Source organism: Rhinolophus sinicus, linkage group LG06, assembly GCF_036562045.2.
Source record: "Rhinolophus sinicus isolate RSC01 linkage group LG06, ASM3656204v1, whole genome shotgun sequence".
Lineage (NCBI taxonomy): Eukaryota > Metazoa > Chordata > Mammalia > Chiroptera > Rhinolophidae > Rhinolophus > Rhinolophus sinicus.
Genome location: NC_133756.1, coordinates 2254564 through 2277087, shown reverse-complemented (window position 1 = coordinate 2277087; position 22524 = coordinate 2254564). Strand labels below are relative to the sequence as shown.

Below are 22524 nucleotides of genomic sequence, written 5' to 3'. Positions count from 1 at the left end.
TGCCGTTTCAAAGAGTCTTGGCTTTTTCTCCAGGCTCCAGAGGAACCAGTACCTGAGACCCTCAATTTGAACCCCAAGCTAGATCATTGGATTCCTTTGCTGATGAGGACCTTGTGTTTGAGCTTGGCTTTCATTCAGACTCACTCTGCAGAAGAAGTCTGCAGGACTGGGCCCCTGGGGAGGAAGGTACCCAGGGCTGAGATAGGGGGAGTGGAACCACCGAAGCCTGTCTGCCCCTTGGAAAATCTTTTTGGTGGCCTGGCCCTGTCAGTCATGATCCTTTTCTGGTTGGGGGTTGTTAGGGATACCAGGATGGGTGTCAGAGAACTCTCAGCTTCTGCCTGCCCATTGAAGGTCCAGCTGTGACTTCCAGCGCTTATTTCTTATCCTGGGTAACCCCCCTCCCACACACACACTCCACGTGGCTAGGGTAGGCCTAGCCAGAGCCCGGAGTTGGACCTTGCCTCGGGCTGGGCTGTATCCACTCAGTGGCCCAGGCTCCGCCTTCTCCAGAGATTATCTTCCACGTGCGCATGCCTGCCCCACTGTGTGGGTGGGCGAGTGAGTTTCAGCGTGTGAATGTGCATGAGTATGTGTGTGTGTGACATTGTGCGTGTCAGTTTACATGATTGTGCCTGTATGTGAATGAGTGTATGCGATTGTGACTGAGTGTGTCTGTGTACGACATCTGATGGGATACCGAGGGGGTATTGCTTCCTGTCGCCCAGATCAACCTTTTCTCTTGTGAGATGCCCTGGGGCGCCGGCCTTGACAGCGTGGCTGCGTGGCTGTGCTGGGGGCGGCGACACAGATAACTGAGGGTCGCGGAGACCCCCTACTACTCTGCTGCCTGGGCCTCTCCTCCCACGCTTCTGGCTGAGTTTTGCGCCTTGCCCTCCTCGCATGCTCTCAGCGACTCTGGGGTGCAGGGAGACTCTTAGGGGCTCGGAGGGGCGGGCCCTGCCTTGGGTGCCTCATTTGGAACACCTGAAGGTGGCAGAGACGGAGACGCGCGGAGCAATTGGACCACCAAGGACTGTTCCTCCAACCACTTTCCTCCTCTAATGTCTGCCCCGCCCTGTGGGACACCGCTGGGGTGATTCTAAACCTCTCCTCCCCTCCTCTTCTTACATTCTACTGTAGCAAAGGTTTAAGTCCAGGGCTGTGGACCCGAAAGCACATTCTAGGGGACATGGGACACTGCAGGGCAAGAAGCGAATGGGTCCAGTACCACACCAAAGCAGTTCCAATGCTCTGCCGCTGAGATGCGGTAGGAATGTGTGCGGCGAGCGTGTATGCGTGTGTGCGGGGGTGGGGGGCAAGGGTGCAGGCTAACTTTCTTGCCCTCTGAACCTTGGTTTTCTCATTTACAACCCAAGGGAGAATAATACCCACCTTACAGTGTGATAAAAACTGCAGCGCCTGTAAAGTACAAAGGGTGACTGCATTATTGCACCGGCGCTCGGCCAGCACACAGTTTATTGTAACGAAGAGATGCATTAGTGAAAGTCCCGGGTAAACCCATTTATTTTCTAAATCCGACTTGTAAGGGGAACCCCGATGGGAAGGAATGCCCGGAGGCTGAGGAACAGCTCGCACACTGGATTTGAGCCCAGAGCTCGGGATGGCCTGTTACTCGGGTGACCCCGGCTCGGGATCTGCGACAGGGTCCAGTGCCCCGCCCTTTCTGGTGATTCCCAGGGAACCCGGGAGCGGAAAGCGGTTTGGCAGACGACCAGCCCTCGCTTACTTTGCAAATGGCACTTTCTAGCCTTTGGTTACAAGGCAAGAAGGAAGCCAGGGCCAGCGGGCGCACGCCGCCCGGGATTCGGCAGCGGCGCGCGGGCTTGGGGATCTAACCCCGCAGGCCAGGCGGGTGCAAGCTGGGGTCGGGAAGGATTTGCCGCCGCGGCCACTCGGAGCTCGGCTACCTCTGGCGCTCCAGTGCTTCGCCTGGCTGGGGCTATGAGAATTTGGCGACAGTGCCCGCGCGGCGTCTGGCCCTGGCCCCGCCCCGGCCCCGGGGACGCCCCGCCTCTGACAGGCGCCCCGCCCAGGGCCGCGCCCCTCCGCCGATGCCCCACTCGCCGGCTCCGCGCCGCGGGCCTGCCTTCAGGCCCCCGCGGGCTCCGCGCCGCCGCTCGGAGGCTCGCACCCTCCCGCCGCTCGGGGACCAGCCTGCCGCGTCCCCTGGGCAACTATCTCCAGGGAGACCGGGCCCCGCCCCCGGCACCGACACCCGGTACGGAGCCCACCTGTGCGCTAGCCTGCGGGGTCCCAGTGCCCCCCGCCGCACGCCCCTCCCGGCGCCGGGCTTTGTCCTCCTGGGGCGATCCGGGATCCAGGGGCATGGGGGCTGGGGGAGGTGGGAGCGTTCCCGGACGGACCAGACTCCGCTGGGAAGGCCGAGGCCGGGGGTTGCGCTCCGGTGGGCTGCTTGATGCTCTCCTCTCCTGACCTCCTTGCATCCCTTTTGTGCCTCCGGGGGGCCGCGGATCCGGGTGCCCTGCTGTCGCCCTTGATGAGATGAGCGGGGGCCCTCAGCCGTACAGGACAAGCTGTTTACTTGTCAGGGACCCAGCAGTTGCTGCGCGCGTCCTCCCCTCCCCCTGCCCCCGATTCGGGACGGAGCATCCTGTGCTCGGTCCATTCCTAGCGTTGCTTCCCAAGCTTTGCCCTTGAACCCAGAGGACTAGAGGGCGGCAAACCCAGGTCCTGTGAGATCCTGGCCAGCGTTAGGGCCCGAGCAGAAGACCCACCTTTCCTCCGGGGAAGAGCCTCCTCCCTGGCCGCCCTCTTGTGAATTCTGTCCCAGCTCCATATTTCCTGACCCTAATTCCCGAGGACGAATTACTTCCTTGCCTTTTCTAATTCTTCCTTCTCTCGACTCCATCATGCTTTCTGCTTTGTCTTTCTGCGTTTTGAAAGTGCTTTCTCTACAATCATGTCTCATTTTCCTGAGGCTGAGCTGCTATTTTCTCGTGCTCGCGTTAATTCCATTGGTCATCAATGGAAGTGATTTGTTCCTTAGCTCTTGATACTGACCTCCCGTTTCTGTGGTGGCAGTGCCTTGGGAAGTCCTTGCCATCCTTCCTTGGATGCTGAATGAAAGGACCATGCAAGCCCAAGTTCAAGCAGCAGGATCCGTGGGGGTGTATATCCTTCCAGCGATTAGGCTGACAGCAGGGAGAATTCCAGCTTGATCCCTGGGAAATGTGTTCTTGGAATGGATCCCTTTTCCAACAGCTTCCTAGTACTGGACTTTCTGTCTTACGGAGAAGCCAGTGGTTTAGGTTTCCTGCTCCTCAGGAGGCCTCCCCAGCTGCACCTAGTGGATTCCAGGCAGGAGTCCACTGCAGAGGTAGCTGTGCCCAGGGTCTGGGGTTAGGTGAAGGGGTGGGTCCTACTGTCTCTCCTGGCTACATTATTTACAGGCCCACTGATGCAGTGAGTGGGCGGCCCCCTCCCCATACTCCCTTTCTTTTCGTCTCCAGGAGCTAGGATGGATCTTCCTTTATAATGCAATTTGGACCTTGAATGGGAACCTCAAGTTCACGAACCTGCTTTTTGTAGCCATTGAATGGAACTCGAAGCCAGGCTTGGCTCAGATCACTTACTTTGCTTTCAAAGACCAAACAAAACCAACCAACAACTCTAAACATGATCTGAGTCATCTGTATGTGTATCCTCGTATATTCCTGCTTCAGGCACTGGAAATGCTCCTGTGGTTTGCTTCAGTACCACCAAAAGGAGCTGGGGGTGGCATTGCCACAGATGGTGAAAAAGGCCCAGCAAGCAGAATGTGATTGGTTTGCAAAAAGGGAGCCTGGATACAACAGTCGCTTTTGAGCTAAAGTTCTGTAAGAGAATGCACAGAAGGTTTCTGAGACCCTTTTAATTTTTTCTTTTCTTTTCTTTTTTTCGGACAGAGAAGGAGCTCAGTGTCAAGCAAGGGCGGAATGACACTCAGATTCCAAAGCATCTTTAATCTGCCGGGCAGAGGGGCCTTTGCTGCTGGTCTTTCTCGGACCATTCCAGAGAGGTAGGTTGGGCAAAGGAGACAAGTGGGGCGCTGCGAGAAGAGATGTGATTTCGTAGCTAGGTTAGACTTTGAATGTAATCTTCTGCCCTCCCTGACCACACAGCCACAGGAGAACCTATTTGTAGGACTGGAGCCGAAAGGAAGAGAATGACCCATATTTGTGCTGGGAGCCGAAAAAGGGAGTGTGGGGAAGTGTGGGAGACCCTAGCCAGCTGCCCAAGAGGGAGGCTGCTGCCTGGGAAAGGAAGAAACAATTTTGCTCTGAGGAGCCCTGGAGCCAGTTATTAAGCTGCAACATTTGGTATTTGACTTGGCTCCGGTCATGGTAGAGTTGGGCTGGCCTATTTGAGGAGAGAAAAAGTAAAACGTTCTTCCAGAGGAAGTGGATTGAATTTTTATAACTCGGTATTGCTACTGAAGGAGACCTTACTGGGGACATTCTGTTTCTCCAGAGAGTTGGCAGTAACTGTATCAGTAATAGGATGCTCCTTGGAGTTTCTAGAACACTAGCTTGGAAGATGAATGCAGTCCTTTCATTGTGCAAATGAAGAAACTGAGTCGAGAGACTGACATGGTGTCCGGGGGTAGCTGGGTATGGTTAACGAGCTCCTGGGTTGGTAGGCCAGCAGCCCCCTTTGGAAGCTCTGTGGGTAGATATACTGTGAGCACACAGCACGTTTCTCCTTATCCAGACACTAGAACAGCTACTGTCATTTCAGGATGGAAAGGGGTGACGGGTTATAGCTTGGTGTCATTGTTGGAGGTCCCCCCACACACACCTTAACCTCATTTATCTAGATCTTCACTGGTACTTTCCAACCTTCTTTGGTCGTGTAAATCGCTTTTAAGAGATCAAAATATTAAGCAGAATTTTAACCCATAACACAGGTAAAAACAGAGCCACTACTGTGGGATGTGACTGGCCCAGAACGCCTGCCACTTAGTACCTGTCTCACCCCCACCACCCTCTGGAGGCCTCAGGTGTTTCTGTGGGATCCCAGGCCTCCCTGGAACATAAGCGAAAACCATGGATCGTGTAGACCTGTGTTGTGATTAGAGTTTCTTCCGCACACCTGTTTACCCTATCTTGTTTCAGAAGATGACTTTCAATAATTTTTAACCCTCATGCTTTTTTATTTATAAAAATGCCTATTTATTAGGTTGGTGCAAAAATAATTGTGGTTTTTGCAGTTGTTTTTAACCTTTTAAACCGCAATTACCTGTGCACCAACCTAATACTATTAAAAATTTACAACATACAAAAGAAAATTTTGCAAGCATAACCCTGTTGCCCTCCTGTAATCGTCCCTGTTGCCCCAGAGAACCATTGTTTCTTTGTGGGACTGTCCTCCCCCCATCCCCTGGACTGTCTTCTGTGTGTGTACCTTTGGAAACATGATTTTTATTTATTGTTAAGTATTACTGTGTTTCCCTGAAAATAAGACCTAGCCGGACCATCAGCTCTAATGCGTCTTTTGGAGCAAAAATTAATATGACTGGGTCTTATATAAGACCTGGTACCATATTATATTATATTATATTTATTATATTATATAAGACCCGGTATTATATTATATTATATTATATTATATTATATTATATTATACCCGGTATTATGTTATATTATGTTATACCCGGTCTTACATTAAAATAAGACCAGGTCTTATATTAATTTTTGCTCCAAAAGACACATTAGAGCTGATGGTCTGGCCAGGTCTTATTTTCAGGGAAACACGGTATTATGGACTTCCACATAAACGTAACTGATTGAATGTATATGTTTATTTCTGCTCTGTTTCAAAAAACCCCACTAAAATGACAGTAAAGGTATAAATCCTTAAAACAAACAAACAAACAAACAGAAAAGTAGATGATAGAGCAGGAGGGATGTGAGCAAAACTTTTGAAAGATAGAAAACAGGTCGGTGAAAGAGAAGCCAAACAAAGAATTAAATGTCCCATGCTATGGAGGAAGCTAGCTGAGGTGTCCCCAGGACCCACCCAAGGCTCAGGAATGGGGCTACAAAAGTGTTCCCGATGGCGGGGTAGGAGGTGGCTGGAAAGCAGAAAGATTGGTTGAAAGTGTGTGGTAGACCAACAGACGCCTTGCTCAGCCCCACCCCAGCACAAGATGCCCAGTTTTCTGAAGGTCAGTGTTAAACCAGAGCAGCTCAGGGCCAGCCTTGGGTGGAAGGAGGCTGTGAGGACAGCAGCTGAGGGCAGGAGGGGGCTGTGAGGAGGCACTGTATTGGGAACAGGAGGTTTCAATGAAAGTTTGCATACTGAATAGCAAGACTCTCTCTTGGTTGGCTCCCAGAATATGGCAGCCTGGCTGATATCCACTCTCAAGGCAGGGCCTTGAAGAACTTCTTTCTGAGGAAACTGACCTCACGATAAAAATGACCCTTAGATACAGACATTGTGGGGGATCCGATTGAAAAGCTACATTGCTACTTTGTCACTTCACAGTGATACCTACCAGACAACTAGCCCTACAGGGCTAGCTGTGCACAAACAGCTTTTAGTGCTTCTCTCTTAAATATGAATGGGTAGCCATGGATCATGTCATCTAGAACGAGGCCTCTAGCATGATAGATGAGACCCAAACTCACAGAGAAAAAGGGTTCAGAAATCATAAACATGGTTGTTTAAAACAAGGGAATAAATATAAAACAATAAGCTCTTGGATATTAAAACTCGATAGTAAAAATAAAAATTTCAATCGAATACAGCTGGAAGATTGAAAAATAAATTTCTAGAAAGTAGAGCAAAACGACTTGAGAGAAGGAAAATAGGAAAGAAAAGATAAGAAAGTCAGAGAATCAGTTTGGGAGGCCCAATATCCACCTCATTGGAGCTCAAGAAAAAGAGGGGAGAGAAATGGAGACGGGGAAGTTATTAAAGAATCTAGTTCTTCATTTAGTCTCTAAGTAGTACTCAGCACAATGAATAACACATAAAACGCTACGTAAAAGTGAGAGATGTACTATGGGACATCATCATGAACTTTCAAAACTCCAGAGATAGAGAAAAGTTACAAAAAGCCAACAAAGAGAAAAGAGGCCCCATATAGAAGATCAGAGAACAGAATGGCATGGCACTTTACAAAAGCTCCGGTACCTGGAGCTACAGGACAAAGGAGCCACTCTTTCAAATTTCCACGAGAAATTAATTCCTGACCCAGACTTCTGTAGTTGTCATTCAAGCAAAATAATGGAATAAAGATTCTCTCCTCTCACCCCCCTTTCTTCTGAGCGACCTGGTGGCTCAGGTGGTTGGAGCACGGTGCTCCTAACTCCTAAGCCCCGTTGGATTCCCACATGGGCCAGTGAGCTGCGCCCTCTACAGCTGAGATTGTGTACAACAGCTCTTCCTGGAGCTGGGCTGCCGTGAGCAGCTGGAGGTCGGTGTGAGCTGTCCTGGGCTGCTGTGTGCCCGCTGCTGTGTGCTAACGTGGGCTGCTGTGAGTGGCCGGGGGCCACGCTGGCTGGCAGTTGGTGTGAGTGGCTGGCAGTCATCGTGAGTGGCCGGCAGTCATCGTGAGTGGCCGGCAGCCGATGAGAGCTGCTGTGAGCAGCTGACTGACGTGGGGGGTGACCAACTGCCTGGGGCGGGGAGCGGGGCCGCAAGGCTCATAATACCAGCATGGGCCAGGGAGCTGTGCCCTACAACTAGACAGAAACAATGGCTTTTAAAAAAACAAAACAGGGCCGGCCCGGTGGCTCAGGCGGTTAGAGCTCCATGCTCCTAACTCCAAAGGCTGCCGGTTCGATTCCCACATGGGCCAGTGGGCTCTGAACCACAAGGTTGCCAGTTCAATTCCTCGAGTCCCGCAAGGGATGGTGGGCTCTGCCCCCTGCAACTAAGATTGAACACGGCACCTAGAGCTGAGCTGCCGCTGAGCTCCCGGATGGCTCAGTTGTTGATTGGAGCGTGTCCTCTCAACCACAAGTTTGCCGGTTCGACTCCTGCAAGGGATGGTGGGCTGCGCCCCCTGCAACTAGCAACGGCAACTGGACCTGGAGCTGAGCTGCGCCCTCCACAACTAAGGCTGAAAGAACAACAACTTGAAGCTGAACAGAACCCTCCACAACTAAGATTGAAAGGACAACAACTTGACTTGGAGAAAAGTCCTGAAAGTGCACACTGTTCCCCAATAAAAAGTCCTGTTCCCCTTCCCCAATAAAATATTTTTTAAAAAAAAGGGGGGGTGGGAAGGGGCAAAAAAAAAAATTTTTTTTTGACATGAATTTTAAAAAGCTTTACCCCCTTCTCCTTTGCATCCCTTTTTGAGGAAGATACTGGAGGATGTGCTCCACTAAAATGAGAAAGTAAACCAAGAAAGAGGAACAAGTTGTACAATGTGCAATTGTTGTTTTGCCTTCTTCCGCCTCCCCCCTCTCACTCCAGTTCAAGCCGTTGTTTCTCAGTCTAGTTGTGTAGGACACAGCTCCCTGGCCCACGCTGGTATTAGGAGCCTTGTGTCCCCCGACTGCCGGTCGCCAGTCGGCCGCTCACAGCCGCAGCCTAGCTCCAGGGAGAGCTGTTGTTCACAATCATGGCTGGAGAGAGCACTATGTGGGAATCGAACCAGCTGCCTTCGCTTTAGGAGCACGGCTCTCCAACCGCCTGAACCACCGGGCCAGCGGGTGCAATTGTTTCTTGTTCTCGTTTGGCTCAGCTGCCAGATGGCTTTTATATTTCAGCTATTATCTCACTTTGAGTCTTGGGAGTAGGGAGAAAAAGGAAACAAAAACCTACCCCACCATGGGAACTCAAAAGTATTCACTTCGAAGCCTCCCCTGTAACCAGGACCTGTGACCTGGGCTCCATCAACGAGATGCACCATTGACACAGAAGAGGGGGATGATGCATGCACTGTACCCATGTCTAAGGTGGTGGCGGCAGTGCTGGGCTGCAAAGTTAAGTTTTTGGCACAGAAGTGGCAGGGGTACAAGCTGACACCCAGTACTCTTGGCAATAACAGCAGTTTTATCACCAATGTGCATGGCAGAGTCCAGCTAGTATACTACTACAATTATATTTCTTTTCTTGTCCAACTTTTTCCTGGAGTTGATAGTTGCCTTATCTTTTTATTTGCTTTGTTTTCAATGTACTGACCACTAGTCCTTAAACTCTCCAACAGAACTATGAAACTCCTCACAGTGCAGCAAATGTGTCCTAATCTGTCAGGTCCTTCTCTGCTTAAATCAGTGGGAGTCGGCTTCTGTACTTGCAACCAGGTACCTTTGCCTGGTGGGGATAGTGGTGAAGGGAATTCTATCTGATGGGGAAGAGAAGTCCCAGTACAACAGCTGTGTAACTGGTCTAGAGAGCAGTCAGCCCAGTTTGGAGCAGGATGGCTGAGGGCCCCAGGGGGGAATATCTCCAGGAAAAACAAAAAAAATGGTGCTGGTGAATTCTTTGACATATTTGTTGTATTATGAGGAGAGTTTGGGAAGGAATTACACATTTGTACATAGGAAACATAGAAAATTAAAAATGAGACAACTATAATATAAGTACTGAAGTTTGATTAACAAAAAATTACCCCATAGCTATATTTAGAAAATGGAGGAGTGGGTATGTGCGTGTTCATATGTGTAGGAAAACATAAAATTATCTTCAAGGTAGTTGAAAGTTGAAACTAAGAGGTTCAAAGTTGAAAATCAAAAAATATCAGCATAAACCTATTATTTAGAAATGTAGAGATAAATACTCAAAGAAACACTGAAACTGGGTTGATGTATTTGGATATGGAAGTCAGCAGACTGCTATTTCCTGTTTTTCGTTTGTTTGTTTTTTGCTGCAAGCATATTAGTTGTAAGTAATTTTAAAAATCACCTGCTTACATATCTTTCATATATATTAACATTTAAAAGTCATTATTATTACACCCGTATTAACCCATAATATAGCTGTTTTCATTTCTCTATGATTTCTGAAATGTTTTGTCCACAAACATATGCTGCCATGATAAATGTGTGTTTAATTTGGTGTCATTTAATGTGGGGAATGTTTGCAATGCTGTGAGTGTGCACAGATGTCCTAATGACTGTATTCACTCGTATTAAGTTAATATATGATAACTTACTTAGCCATTTCCATATTATTTTTGATTTAACATTTACACAAACAATACCACAATGAAAATCTTTGTGCATAGAGCTTTTTAAAAAACTTTTGAATTGCTTCTTCAGGCCAATTCCCAAATTCCCAAAGTTACCAAATCTGCGACCATGGGTTTTTCTGTTGAATTTGATTTGTAGTGTCTGGGGCTCCACTTGGGTGCAGGTCCCCGCACCCGTACCCCCTGGGTGGGCCATGAATTGAACATTATAAGAGATGGCATTTTGTGCAGGGTAGTTGGCTTACTTTTTCGGATGGCAGCGAGAGTCAGAAGTCTTTCTTTCTTTTTTTCCCCCTCCCATATAGAACAGAATTTCCAGAGACCCACACCTCTTACCTTTGATGTCTGTCTTGGTTTTCCCCATTGGGGATTTTGGTTTTTTTTACTTTTTAAATATTCAAATTAAAAGTTACTGTCCTATTGAAAATTATGGCCTCAAGGGAGACACATTTAAAATGGGAGAGAGTAAAAATTGAAAAAAGAAGAAATTTAAAAATAACCGAGGGATGCGGAAGTGGGTAGACAAGGAAACCAGAGAGTGAGGCAGTTCATGTCCTCAGTTTACCTTCCAGGCAGACACTGGGGTGCCTTCTGCATGGTCTCACAGTACTTCATTTCATCCATTCTCATCCTTCACTCCTCCGACCCCCTTTTCTCCTGTGGCAGGAGCTCGGGGTATCAGGCAACCCTCCAGACAAGCCCTTCCTTCCTAGTCCTGGGTGTGGTCTTTGGGATGTCCTACTTGCCTGGCTTGTGGAGATTTCCTTCCCATTCCTTTTTGGACACATGTTCCTCACCCACAGCTCATCACCGTTAGACAGTAGCTTTACGTTGGATGACAGCAGATGTGCTGCCTGCATTTAATTTTCAAGGCCTCTTGCTGTGGCTCACAGCTATGGTGGGGACACTCTTTCTGCCCTAAAAACTGTGGTGATTACCAGGGAAGGAGGAAGCTGTCAGACAGGGGCTACCCAGCAACACACAACTGAGGTGCTTCCCGTGGAAAGTTCTGTATTTTGGAAGAATGGCAAATCTATCCTAAAACTATACATAACTGGGGACCCTGGACCATTCACTTTTCCTTCTGGTCTTCACTTCTTTGTCAAGAAGGTTCTTAAGGACAGAAAGCTCCAAGGTTGGGGTGCTGGAATGCCTGCTCTCCAATAAAAACAGAGGATTTGGGCATTTTGTGGCATATAGATAGAGTCCAGCACATTCCCTGATGCTCAAATCAATTATTTGCTGAATGAATGAATGACCAGGCCCTGGGGCCTACAGACTTCTGGGACAAAGAGCGGCCCTATAGGTTCTTTTTTCCGAGGGTCACCAGGAGGATATGGCGATTGAAGGATCTCGGCTTTTCCTGGCAGCCAGAGCAGGGGGCGGTTTCTAGAAAGCTCTTTTAAGGCAAACATACAGAACATACAGGGACGTGGGTGCCCTGGGTAAAGCACCTGTGATTCCGCTTCTGAAGTGCCCACTTGTACTCGCTTTCCACATAAGTTGGGCAACAGGAAAAGTATCCATTTCATTTCATTCTCTCTGGGAGAGTGGCTGGAAAACAAAACACTTGATTGGAAGGACTTTTTGAGGCTGAGAAGTACCTAAAAATAAACCTAGGTCAAAAAGTCCAACGCAGACTCTGCTCTGTTCAGCATGGACGGATGACCAGTCCGTGTGGCCCCCTGTCCCTTGTCATGATGGTTGCTGGTCTTATATCCTCCCAGCCTGGCTTGATGGCAGGTACTTGGACTATGTGTATAACCACCTTCGAAGGCTCCTTCTCTTGGGCTTTTTGGGTTGTAACTTTCAGCTCTGAAATCTAAGCATTAGACAAATGTTTTGTCCCAGGGTTAATGAGCATGTCTCTCCACAGACAGATCCGTAGGAATGATCCAGAGTGTGGGAGCGGGGACCTTTACACTCTTGCCCTAGAGTAACTTCTGGAGGTACATGGCATGTTTTGCCCAGGGCACCCGCAGGGAGGAGGAGGTTTATCGCTTAGATAAGCAGGACACACTTCTCTTTTCCCTGCTGCCTGTCCTCTGCACAGAGTCTGCTGAGGATGACTCATGTGTTCCCTTGGGAAGCTAATCCCCAGGACATGTGACTGTAGCACCAAAAAGCCTGTCTTTACATTGACAAAGGCTGGAACATAAGCCACATGTGTGATGGCCACCGGAAAGATGTGGAAGTCTGACAGACTCAGAAGGCGCCAGCTCAGAGCCCCAGATCAGTGGAGTTTCAAAAGGAACAAAAGGGGATTCTTCAGCAGTCCTGAGCATGGGACAGGTCACCAGGCAGCAGGTCCGCCAGCCGAGGGGGCTGTGAAATGGGCTGCAACCTCATTCCTAGTCTGGGGGAGCGTTTGTGGCTCTGGGATGCTACATCCTTGGCTTGCCGTCCTTCTCAGAAGTAAATTAAGGGTCCCAAAGCTGTCTGGGCTGGAGGATGGTGGCATAAGTACTTGCACTGAAATCTTTGGAGAACCTCCTCTGTTGGCTGCCCAGGACTCAGAGGTCAGACCCGGCAGACGTTCTCAGCTGGAGAAACTGTCTAACTGAGAACGCCTAAGAACAACTTGTGAGGGGATAGTGCGGTCACATGACCCACAGCTGGGATGGCTCTGCTGTCTGTCATGGCTGTTTCGGTGGATTATGCTGGCCTGCAGTGGGAAGGTGAACGGAATCCAGCTCTTTCCTGCCCAGTTTTCTTTGATATTTTATGAGTGATGCAGATGTGGACAGACAGAAGACTGCCTCAAGACTCTGGATGACTCAGAGTGAAGAAGGGCTACTCATCTTTGCTTGATCTCACTCTAGTGTCTTAAGGCTGGTCCTGGCCCTTTCTTACCCCAAAGGCCATCACACCTGTCCCTATGGCTCCACATCTGTGTGTCACCTACTGACCCCAAATTATATCTCTGTGACCTCGAAGACCTCTCCTGTGAGCTACAAAGTGGGGACTTCACCCTTTGGCTGTCTTCAGTGGGACACAGTAAGCAGCTCGGATTCAGGATGTCTGAAACACAGCTCTTGCTGTTTTATTGCCCCTGAGGTGTGTTTCTCCCTTCTGCTTCCTTATCTTGGTAAATTTCCACCACCTGTCCAGTCGCCCAAGCCCAAACCTGGCTGTCTCGCTTACCTCTTCCCTCACTGTCCCCCATCTGATCCACCTGAGCTCCTAAATCTGATTTATTCTCTCTCTCCAGCTCCATCTCCTCCTCCTGGATCGAGCCACTTCATCGGTGGCACAACCCTCCCCACACTCTCCGACTTGCATGCTTTCTTCTGTCCAGCTCTGCCACACCGTAGCCCGCAGCATGGTTCAGACACAAATCAGACCCCGTGTCTCCCTTGCCTAAAACTTACTTCCATGGTTGCCCATCACTCTTAGAGTGAAACCCAGGTGCCTCCCCTATTCCAAAGGCCCTACAGGACTTGGTCCCTCCTGACCTTGTTCTCTATGCAGTTGGAATCATAAGCATGTAGTCTCTGTGCCTGACTGCTTTCACTCAGCTTTATGTTTGTGTGATTCGTTTATATTGCTGTGTGTATTTGTAGGTCATTCATTCTCATTGCCAGGTAACATTCCATTGGGAGAGGCTACCACGATTTATTTTTCCAGCCTACTGATGATGTGCATTTGGGAAGTTTCCAGCTTGAGGATCTTATGAATAGCGATGCTACAGACACTGTTGGACTCATCTTTTGCACATGAATTCACATTTCTATTGGGTGTATACCTGGGAGTGGAATCACTAGGTCATAGGACATCTGTGCGTTCAGCTTTAGTAGATACTGCCAAACAGTTTTCCGAAGTGGTTGTACCAATTTGCACTTTTCGAGCAGTTCTGAAGTCCCTGGATTAGCTAGCATCTGTGTGCCACTCACACTGCAGAGCAATGAGTCCAGGCTTCACAGCGAGTTGGGACTTGTTAGCAGCTGCACCCTAGGTCCTGGGCCCACAAAGAGGGAAAGGATTTCCGCTTTCTCCTGTGCCATCTCTGGCATTTGAGTATGTCCTGCCTACGCCATCTGGAGTCTTCCTCTTTTAGGAGTGAGTTTTTTACGTCCAAGTATTTCCCCACATCCCAGATGTATGTGTGTAGTTGAAAGCTTTGTTTCCATGGTGCTGAGGGCCAAGGGAGTGTGGGGTGCATTTGTCTTGGAGCCCTGTCTGTCCCTTTGGCTAGAGTCCTGGGGAAGCTCATGCCTCATGTGCTCATCTCAGCCTCAGGGTTCAATGGCCCAAGATGCCCCTGACTTTCCCAGCTCAGCCAAAGCACATGCAGTAAGTGGATTCTCCAGGATTCCTGACTAGTCCCAATATTTTGAATCCAAAAGAAAGCCTTTGGCCTGGCCAATCTCAGAAAGAGGAACCCAGAGTAGGATGTGGTTTTAACAATCAGAGGAAATGGATCTCAGCAGTGGTAACATGGGGGTGCCGGGCGATGTACACGTCCTGTTCAAGCAGCTTCTGCTTCTGTCAATGGTGAGGCCTGGGCTCACCCGGCAGAGCCACTAGGGCGTCTCGTCTCTTCCAACTAAATGCTTCTTTTCAACTATTTTAAAAAGTCATTTAAATCTAGGAGGATGTGACTTTAGGTTAGGGAAGTATTTTTCTAAAGAATAAGAATCACAAAACATGAAGGAAAAGGGTGATAAGTTTGGCTGCATCAACATTAAAAACTTCTACTCGTCATCAAAAATGTCACCACAAACAAGATGAGAAGATGACTCGGACTAGATGATATTTCCAACTCTTTTAATCAGCAAAGAAATTCAATCTAGAGTATAAAAAGAAACCCTACAAACTAAGAAAAAGACAACCCCACAGAATAATGGGCACAGTCTGTAAGCAGGCTATTTGGAGAAGATAAATGTTGCATAGGAAAAATCAGAGAAATGCAAGTTAAAAGAACAAGAGCATCTCATGCCCATCAGATTGGCAGAAGTGAGGAAGTCTGACAATACCGAGTGCTGGCGAAGATACTGAGAAGACACCAGAGATGCCATTGGTAATGGATGCCACCACTTACTTTGGTAAAGTTAATGATGTGGTTAGACCTGTCATGGGTTATACCTATGATCTGACAATTCCGCTCTCAGTCTATACCCCAGACCTGCACTATCCAGTCTGGTCGCTGCCAGCCACCTGAGCTGTGGAGAATGTGATCGAGGAATGGAATTTTTAAACAGTTTATTTAATTTTAATTCATTTAAATATACAAATTGACACTTGATTCATTTACTCGAAAACTTAAAAGTATATTTGGAACAACATGAGTCTGTGAACCACTTTTTCATCTGTCAATTGTATGAAATCTACACACAGATGAAGATTTCTGATGACAATCAAGGGTCCGAATTGCTGTGTACTCTAAGTGTAAAATACATACCAGATATCAAAGACTTAATACCAAAAAAGAATGTAAAATATCTCCTTAGTAATTTTTCCATATTGATAACATATTAAAATGACCACATTTTGGATCTATTGGGTTAAATGAACTATATTACTAAACTTAATTTTATCTGTGTCCTTTTACTTTTTTTTTTTTTAAATGTGGCTATTGGTAACTTTGGCATTATACTATTGTGGTGTTGTTTGTAATAACCAAAAGGTGTAGAAGTGCTGAAACAAACCTTGAGGTTCATCAACAAGAGAAGGGATAAATTGTGTTTTATTCACATTGTGAAATACCACACAAGAGTTAAAATGAATGAGCTACAGTTACATGTATCAGCATGGATAAACCTAAAGAACATAGGCACTTGCAGAAGGCTCACTATTCACAAAGTTTTAAAGCATGCAGAAAGTTTAAGAATTGTTTGTGGGTACATATTAGTATAATAGTATAAAAACATGAGCTCCAGGATGGCTCAGTTGGTTGGATCGGGGGCTCTCAACCACAGGGTTGCTAGTTCGACTCCCTCAAGGGATGGTGGGCTGCGCCCCCTGCAACTAACAACAGCGACTGGACCTGGAGCTGAGCTGTGCCCTCCACAACTAAGACTGAAAGGACAACAACTTGACTTGGATGGAGCTGATGAATCCTGGGAAAAACACACTACTGTTCCCCAATAAAAAGTCCTGGAAATACAACACACTGTTCCTCAATAAAGTCCTGTTCCCCTCCCCCAATAGAATCTTTAAAAAAAAATAATAAAGATACAGATTATTTTTTAAAAAACTATGAAACATGCATGAAAATTATAAACAACCAGAAGCCAGGTGGTGTGGTAACCTGAAGTGGGGCAGCTACTGGGAGACCTTTAATTGTGTCTGTACCATCTTGTTGCTTACCAGGGGGTAGGGTATGACTGGGGGGTTTGGTATTACTGAGACATTTCTTTTTCTTAATTAAAGTTTATTGGGGTTTCAATTATTGGTAAAGTGACATAGATTTCAGGTGTACAGTTCTGTAATACATCATCTATATATATCACATTGTGTGTTCACCAACCAGTAAGAGCCACAAGCCACCCTCGGCAGGATGAGGCAGGGAGGGAGGCAAGCTTTGGGTGCCCGTGGGCTAGGACTCCATCCGGAACCGCCCGCCGTCAAAGGTTCTAACATCCTGTTTTCCAAAGTGTCCTTTCAAAGGACTCACCTAGCACCCCTGTAGGGGCTCATTTTGCCTTTGCTTCTTTTTCAGAACAACTGGTGTCTGAGAAGTAAAAAAAAGCAGGATGCCCCCAGGGGTGGACTGCCCCATGGAATTCTGGACTAAGGAGGAGAATCAGACCGTGGCGGTTGACTTCCTGCTGCCCACGGGGGTCTATCTGAACTTCTCTGTGTCCCGAAATGCCAACCTCAGCACCATCAAGAAGGTATGATCTTGACCTTAAAACTAGTCCTCCGAGCTTGGACTTCAGAGAGAAAGACAGATAGCTTCACACTTCACCTGCATAGTTTCTTAGATTTGAGATCTCGGATATGAACTTTAAAAGATAGTAATAATATGCAAGAATTGTTTAAAAACTTGCATTTAGAGTCCACCTACCATTCCGAATTCAGCTTCCCCCATATCAGTGCAAATCTCACACTGGATTCCAGTGAGAGCTTCGGGGTGTGGTTCCCATGTGACCTGCCATGCGTTCATGACTGTGCCCTCATGTTTTGGAATTTTACCGGTATTTCGTCTTTATAGAGCTGCGTCTTAGTAATCTTCATCTTTGAAAATAGTTTTTGGTTTTGTTGAATAATTTTCAGGGCATTTGTCGAGACTACCAACTCTGCCTTGGAGGGCAAAGGCAGCCTTAGACAATATGTAAACAAGTGGGCGTGGCTGTCTTCAGGCAACCCACTGTTTGCGCCATCCTGGTCTATATATTAGTATGTTTATTATTGTTTTTACGAAATGGGCTTGAAGTACATGAGCTGTTGTACAGCTTAGGGTTTCCCCCACTTAATGAGGTATCTTGGAGCGCTTTGTCCACAGGTATTCCTGGTCTCTGGGTCCTGCCCTTGTGCTACCTCTTTGCGTTGTTGATGGGTCTTCATGACCCATCCCCCATTTGCGTTTTCTTTCCTTTGCGTTTTCACTGTGACTCAGCTGTGAACACTTTTGCACTAAAGCTTGACTGTTAGGTGGATCTCCAGCGATCCCTGGGACACCTCGCCCTGGGGGTGGGGGCACACAGCCCACAGAGAGTTTTATGGCCCCGTCAGTGTGTTCAACTTTTCTGAATTGGTTGCCAACATTTACAAATCAGGGTGATGAACCCTAGAATGATTAGCGGGGGGTGTGGGAGGTCATGTCCGGCTGGCCATCTCTCAGGGGAACCTACGGGGGAGACTGTAGGCCCCACTGCTCAGTTCCAGATTTGAGGGCATACCTGGCACCCTTCACAGAACGGTGGTGACAGGGATTCCCGGTGACTCATGTGGTCAGTGCTCCAGGGGTCTGGAGAGGGTGGCAGGCTTGGGATCTTGCCATTGCCTTCTTGTCAGGGTCACGCAGGGTGGGACCCCCAGACTGAGGCTAGCTTCTACCCACCTCCCTGCTCCCTGGGACCACGCCTGCCTTGATGGGAGGGGCTGACCTGCGACTGTCCCTTGCAGGTATTGTGGCACCGAGCCCAGTATGAGCCGTTCTTCCACATGCTCAGTGACCCCGAAGCCTATGTGTTTACCTGCGTCAACCAGACCGCGGAGCAGCAGGAGCTGGAGGACGAGCAGCGAAGGCTGTGTGACATCCAGCCCTTCCTGCCGGTCCTGCGCCTGGTGGCCCGGGAGGGCGACAGGGTGAAGAAGCTCATCAACTCTCAGATCAGCCTCCTCATTGGCAAAGGTACCCCAGCCAGGGTGGGGCTCACGGTCACCTGCCCGCTGAGGGCCTGCCACCTGACCCCCCACACTGACCAGGCCCCTCCCTGCCTCTCAGGCCTTCATGAGTTTGACTCGTTGCGTGACCCGGAAGTGAATGACTTTCGAACTAAGATGCGCCAGTTCTGCGAGGAGGCGGCTGCCCGCCGGCAGCAGCTGAGCTGGGAAGCCTGGCTACAGTACAGCTTCCCTCTGCAGCTGGAGCCCTCGGCACGGAGCTGGGGGCCTGGCACCCTGCGGGTCCCCAACCGGGCCCTCCTGGTCAATGTCAAGTTCGAGGGTAGTGAGGTGAGCCATGGCTACTACTGGGGCTGCATCCAGGCCACTGTGTCCATGGGGAACGCTGCCCCTGTGAGACTCCCCAATCACCCACCAGCCCCCTAAATTCACTCTCCCTCCCAGTAGCATCAGATGCTATTTGTGGGGTATCCATGCATGCGGGGGGGGGGCTTGGCCAAACATCCCAGCAGGCAAGTTCTGACAAGGCGGAATGACCAGATGGCCTTGATCATTGGCCTGTTCATTCATTCAACAAATATTTCCTGGGTGTCAGCCATGTTTCTTCATCAGACCCTGCTGAAGAGTCTGAAGGAGCTCACATTCAGGGGGTAGGAGGGGCCAATGCAGGCAAATAGACAACCCCACCCCCTACACCCCAGAAGCCCTGGGCCCTCCACAGGGCGGAGGGCTGACCGTCCCTTTCCCCCCAGGAGAGCTTCACCTTCCAGGTGTCCACTAAGGATGTGCCTCTGGCACTGATGGCCTGCGCCCTCCGGAAGAAGGCCACGGTGTTCCGACAGCCCCTGGTGGAGCAGCCCGAGGACTACACACTGCAGGTGAACGGGAAGCACGAGTACCTGTATGGCAGCTACCCCCTCTGCCAGTTCCAGGTGAGGGCTGGGGGGTCCTGGGCTCCCGGGTTCCCCACAGCCTGGGCCCGGGCCTGGGTGGGGGTTGGGGAGCTGGTTCTTTGTCCCTTCTTGAGCCCGATGAGCCAGGCCTTTGGGGATCACAGTGAGCGTGTCCCCTCGCTGGGCTGTACCTCCCTGTGAACACAAGGAAGGCTCCATCTTTAGGTGGGCAGGGTCAGGAAGAGCCAGCAGGAGAGGCCCGGAAGGCCTGGGATAGGCAGTGGTCAGCATGGGGGAGTCCCCGGGTGGCCAGTTGTCCAGGGAATGGTTGGGACCGGCCGTTGGCCACTCACTCTGGCCCCCATCTCAGTATATCTGCAGCTGCCTGCACAGCGGGCTGACCCCACACCTGACCATGGTACATTCCTCCTCCATCCTTGCCATGCGGGACGAGCAGAGCAACCCTGCCCCCCAAGTCCAAAAACCGCGCACCAAACCGCCCCCCATTCCCATGAAGAAGGTGAGCTGGCACCTTCCATTTACCCTCTCCTCCACCCTTCCTCCCACCTGTTGTCCAACCCTAGAGCCTATTGGGCAAGGCCTCAGGCCAGCGGTGGGTCCAGGGGCCCCTCATCGCGTGCCCCTTGGTTTGTCGATGTTGAGAGTTGGGGCTTTGAGCTTGGGCAGCCAACACCACTGACCACTGGTATGCTGGGGTGGGGGCCTGTCTGAACTTCCCAGGGCCGCCTCCAGGCCTGGCTCTCAGCTGGCCTCCTCACCCTCCTCCTGCTCTATGAACTGGAGGCAGAACTCTGTGCCCTGCAGAGCTCAGGTGCTGGAGCCCCTGGCTACCTGCATGGCAGGTTTTCTGGTAAAGGATGGAGTTGGGAGCAGGTACCTGAGCCTTGCCACAAACCTGCCACACTCTCACCCAACCCTCAAGAGCCACCGAGCCTCTGTATCTGCTCTAACAGCCCTGTTTCTCCCCCCGCCGCCCAGCCCTCCTCTATGTCTCTCTGGTCCCTGGAACAGCCCTTCTGCATCGAGCTGATCCAGGGCAGCAAAGTAAATGCCGACGAGCGGATGAAGGTAGGAGCTCCTGGGCCTGGGAAGCGGGTGTTTTGTGCACAAACAAGGTGGCTGTGGCCTGGAGGGGCAGCAGAGGAAGAAGGGAGGGTCACATGAAAGCCACCTGACCACATTACCCAGCATCCCTGCCTGGGGTGGTTATGAGCTGCTTCAAAACAGGAAGGGGGGAGGGGAGCAGGCCGGCGGCCAGAGAGGCCGATTCGTAGAAACTGGGCCCAGTGAGTTCTAGGTACTAGACTTTGGTGGAAGTTGTGGGCCAGGCCCAGCTCAGGCAGCTCAGGGATGTGGAAACCGCAGGCAGGGAGGTGACAGGTGTTGGAAGAGGAGCCGCTCCAGCTGGGCCGGGGGCTTGGGGCTCCCAGGGTTGGTGGGGGCAGCACCTGCTGGACCCCCAGGGGCCCAGGCCATTTCTGGGCCAGTCAGTCACACACCCCATCTCCTCAGTCCCGTGACAGCCTGCGAGGTGCAGGTTTCACTGTCCCATTTGTAGGACGTGAAGCCCACGGAGTTTGGGACTCTTTGGGGAGCACTTTTGTTGGGGTAATTCCACAAACAGGCAGGTCTGAGTTGCCCTGGCAGAATCGCAGAGGATTGGATGGAGGCAGCTTTCTGGCTGGGCCATGAGGGCTGTCACGGCAGAGTTGGAGGAGGCATTCAGTCCTTCCCCAACCACAGGGGCTCATAGGATTCTGACAGTGGTGGGAGCCCTATCGTGTCAGAGCTCGAAGGGCCCCTGGAGTTCCTGAGCCCCGATGGGGAAACTGAGGCCAGGGCAGGAAGCGACATGCCCTGGGGTCACATGGAATCGGTGGGGAGCTGAGTCCTGTTGCCCATGCACAGCCCAACACACCCTTCCCTGTACCCCTGCTCCCCGCTCCCATGGCCCGCAGCCCACTCAGGCAGCCAGCCCTCCCCCCCTGTATCTCTGTCTTCCACCTGGGAAACGAGATTCAGACCCATGTGGAATGAGAACATTTCAGGAGGAGATTCTGGCCTTAAGCGGGTGGAGAACTTGGGAGGGGAGAAGGGGCCAGACCTCGGCCACCTGTCACTTGTGCCCACACCTTCCCCAGCTGGTGGTACAGGCCGGGCTTTTCCATGGCAACGAGACGCTGTGCAAGACGGTGTCCAGCTCCGAGGTGAGCGTGTGCTCAGAGCCCGTGTGGAAGCAGCGCCTGGAGTTTGACATCAATGTGTGCGACCTGCCGCGCATGGCCCGGCTCTGCTTTGCGCTGTACGCCGTGATCGAAAAGGCCAAGAAGGCTCGCTCTACCAAGAAGAAGTCCAAGAAGGCGGTGAGTGGGGCCGGCTGGGAGGCTAGGACCTGGCCCAGTCCAGTCCTGCAGACCTGTGACCACTTAGTCCTGGGAGGGCCTTCGGACCCCAGCCCCCAACCCACCCACCCTGGACACTGCCCCTATGGTGTGACAGATCTGGGTTCCCGGGTTGTGAGCAGGGTGACTCAGAATATCTGGGCCCCAGCCTTTGGTCCTTGCAGGAACCTGGAGGTAGCTGACTGGAGTGGAAGGGCAGACACACTGTCCTCACAGGGAGCAGGGTGGCCTGAGTCAGCAGCTAGCCGGGAAAGGAGTGGTGGTTGGGCACTGAGTCACGAGGCCCAGGATGTGACTGGACACTGAGCCATGCTGACTCGCCCATGGCTGAGCTGGGCCAGCTTTCTGGGGCCCATGTAATTTGTTTGGGGGTTCTTCCAGAAGCTGGGAGTGGGGATACATCTGGGAGCAGAAGGGAGCCGAGAGGTGGCGACCTTGCTGGCTTTCTCACGGGGAGTCTCGGAATGGGCAGGGAAGCTGGCCGAGAGGCTGGGCCTATCCCGCAGATGTGCAGTGGGGGTCTCAGCACTGGCCCTGACCCCCACGTTCTCTCCCAGGACTGCCCCATCGCCTGGGCTAACCTCACCCTGTTTGACTACAAGGACCAGCTCAAGACCGGTGAATGCCGCCTCTACATGTGGCCCTCGGTCCCAGGTTGGCCCAGGCCAAGCGGGGAGACATGTGGGTGGGCGGGGGGATGGGGGTCAGACATGGGGGCATCTGTCATGCAACTCCATTTGTCCCT

The 22524-nt window shown here is 50.7% G+C and overlaps 1 protein-coding gene across 6 annotated transcripts in view; it reads left to right on the top strand.

Moving 5' to 3' along the window:
* PIK3CD (phosphatidylinositol-4,5-bisphosphate 3-kinase catalytic subunit delta) overlaps positions 1-22524 on the top strand; it is a 46873-nt gene that overhangs the window by 17700 nt on the left and 6649 nt on the right. For 2 of the 6 annotated variants that reach the window (XM_019746715.2, XM_019746713.2), the window contains exons 2-10: positions 3930-4042; positions 16833-17007; positions 18242-18470; positions 18564-18793; positions 19216-19395; positions 19727-19876; positions 20356-20445; positions 21519-21740; positions 22337-22433. In XM_019746715.2, the coding sequence (XP_019602274.2) occupies positions 16867-17007; positions 18242-18470; positions 18564-18793; positions 19216-19395; positions 19727-19876; positions 20356-20445; positions 21519-21740; positions 22337-22433 (1339 nt within the window). In that variant the 5' untranslated portion in view covers positions 3930-4042; positions 16833-16866. Of the gene's footprint in view, positions 1-2051; positions 2243-3929; positions 4043-16832; positions 17008-18241; positions 18471-18563; positions 18794-19215; positions 19396-19726; positions 19877-20355; positions 20446-21518; positions 21741-22336; positions 22434-22524 lie in introns of those variants that run through there. The other 4 variants (XM_074334085.1, XM_019746714.2, XM_019746716.2 and 1 more) reach the window with 4 other exon arrangements.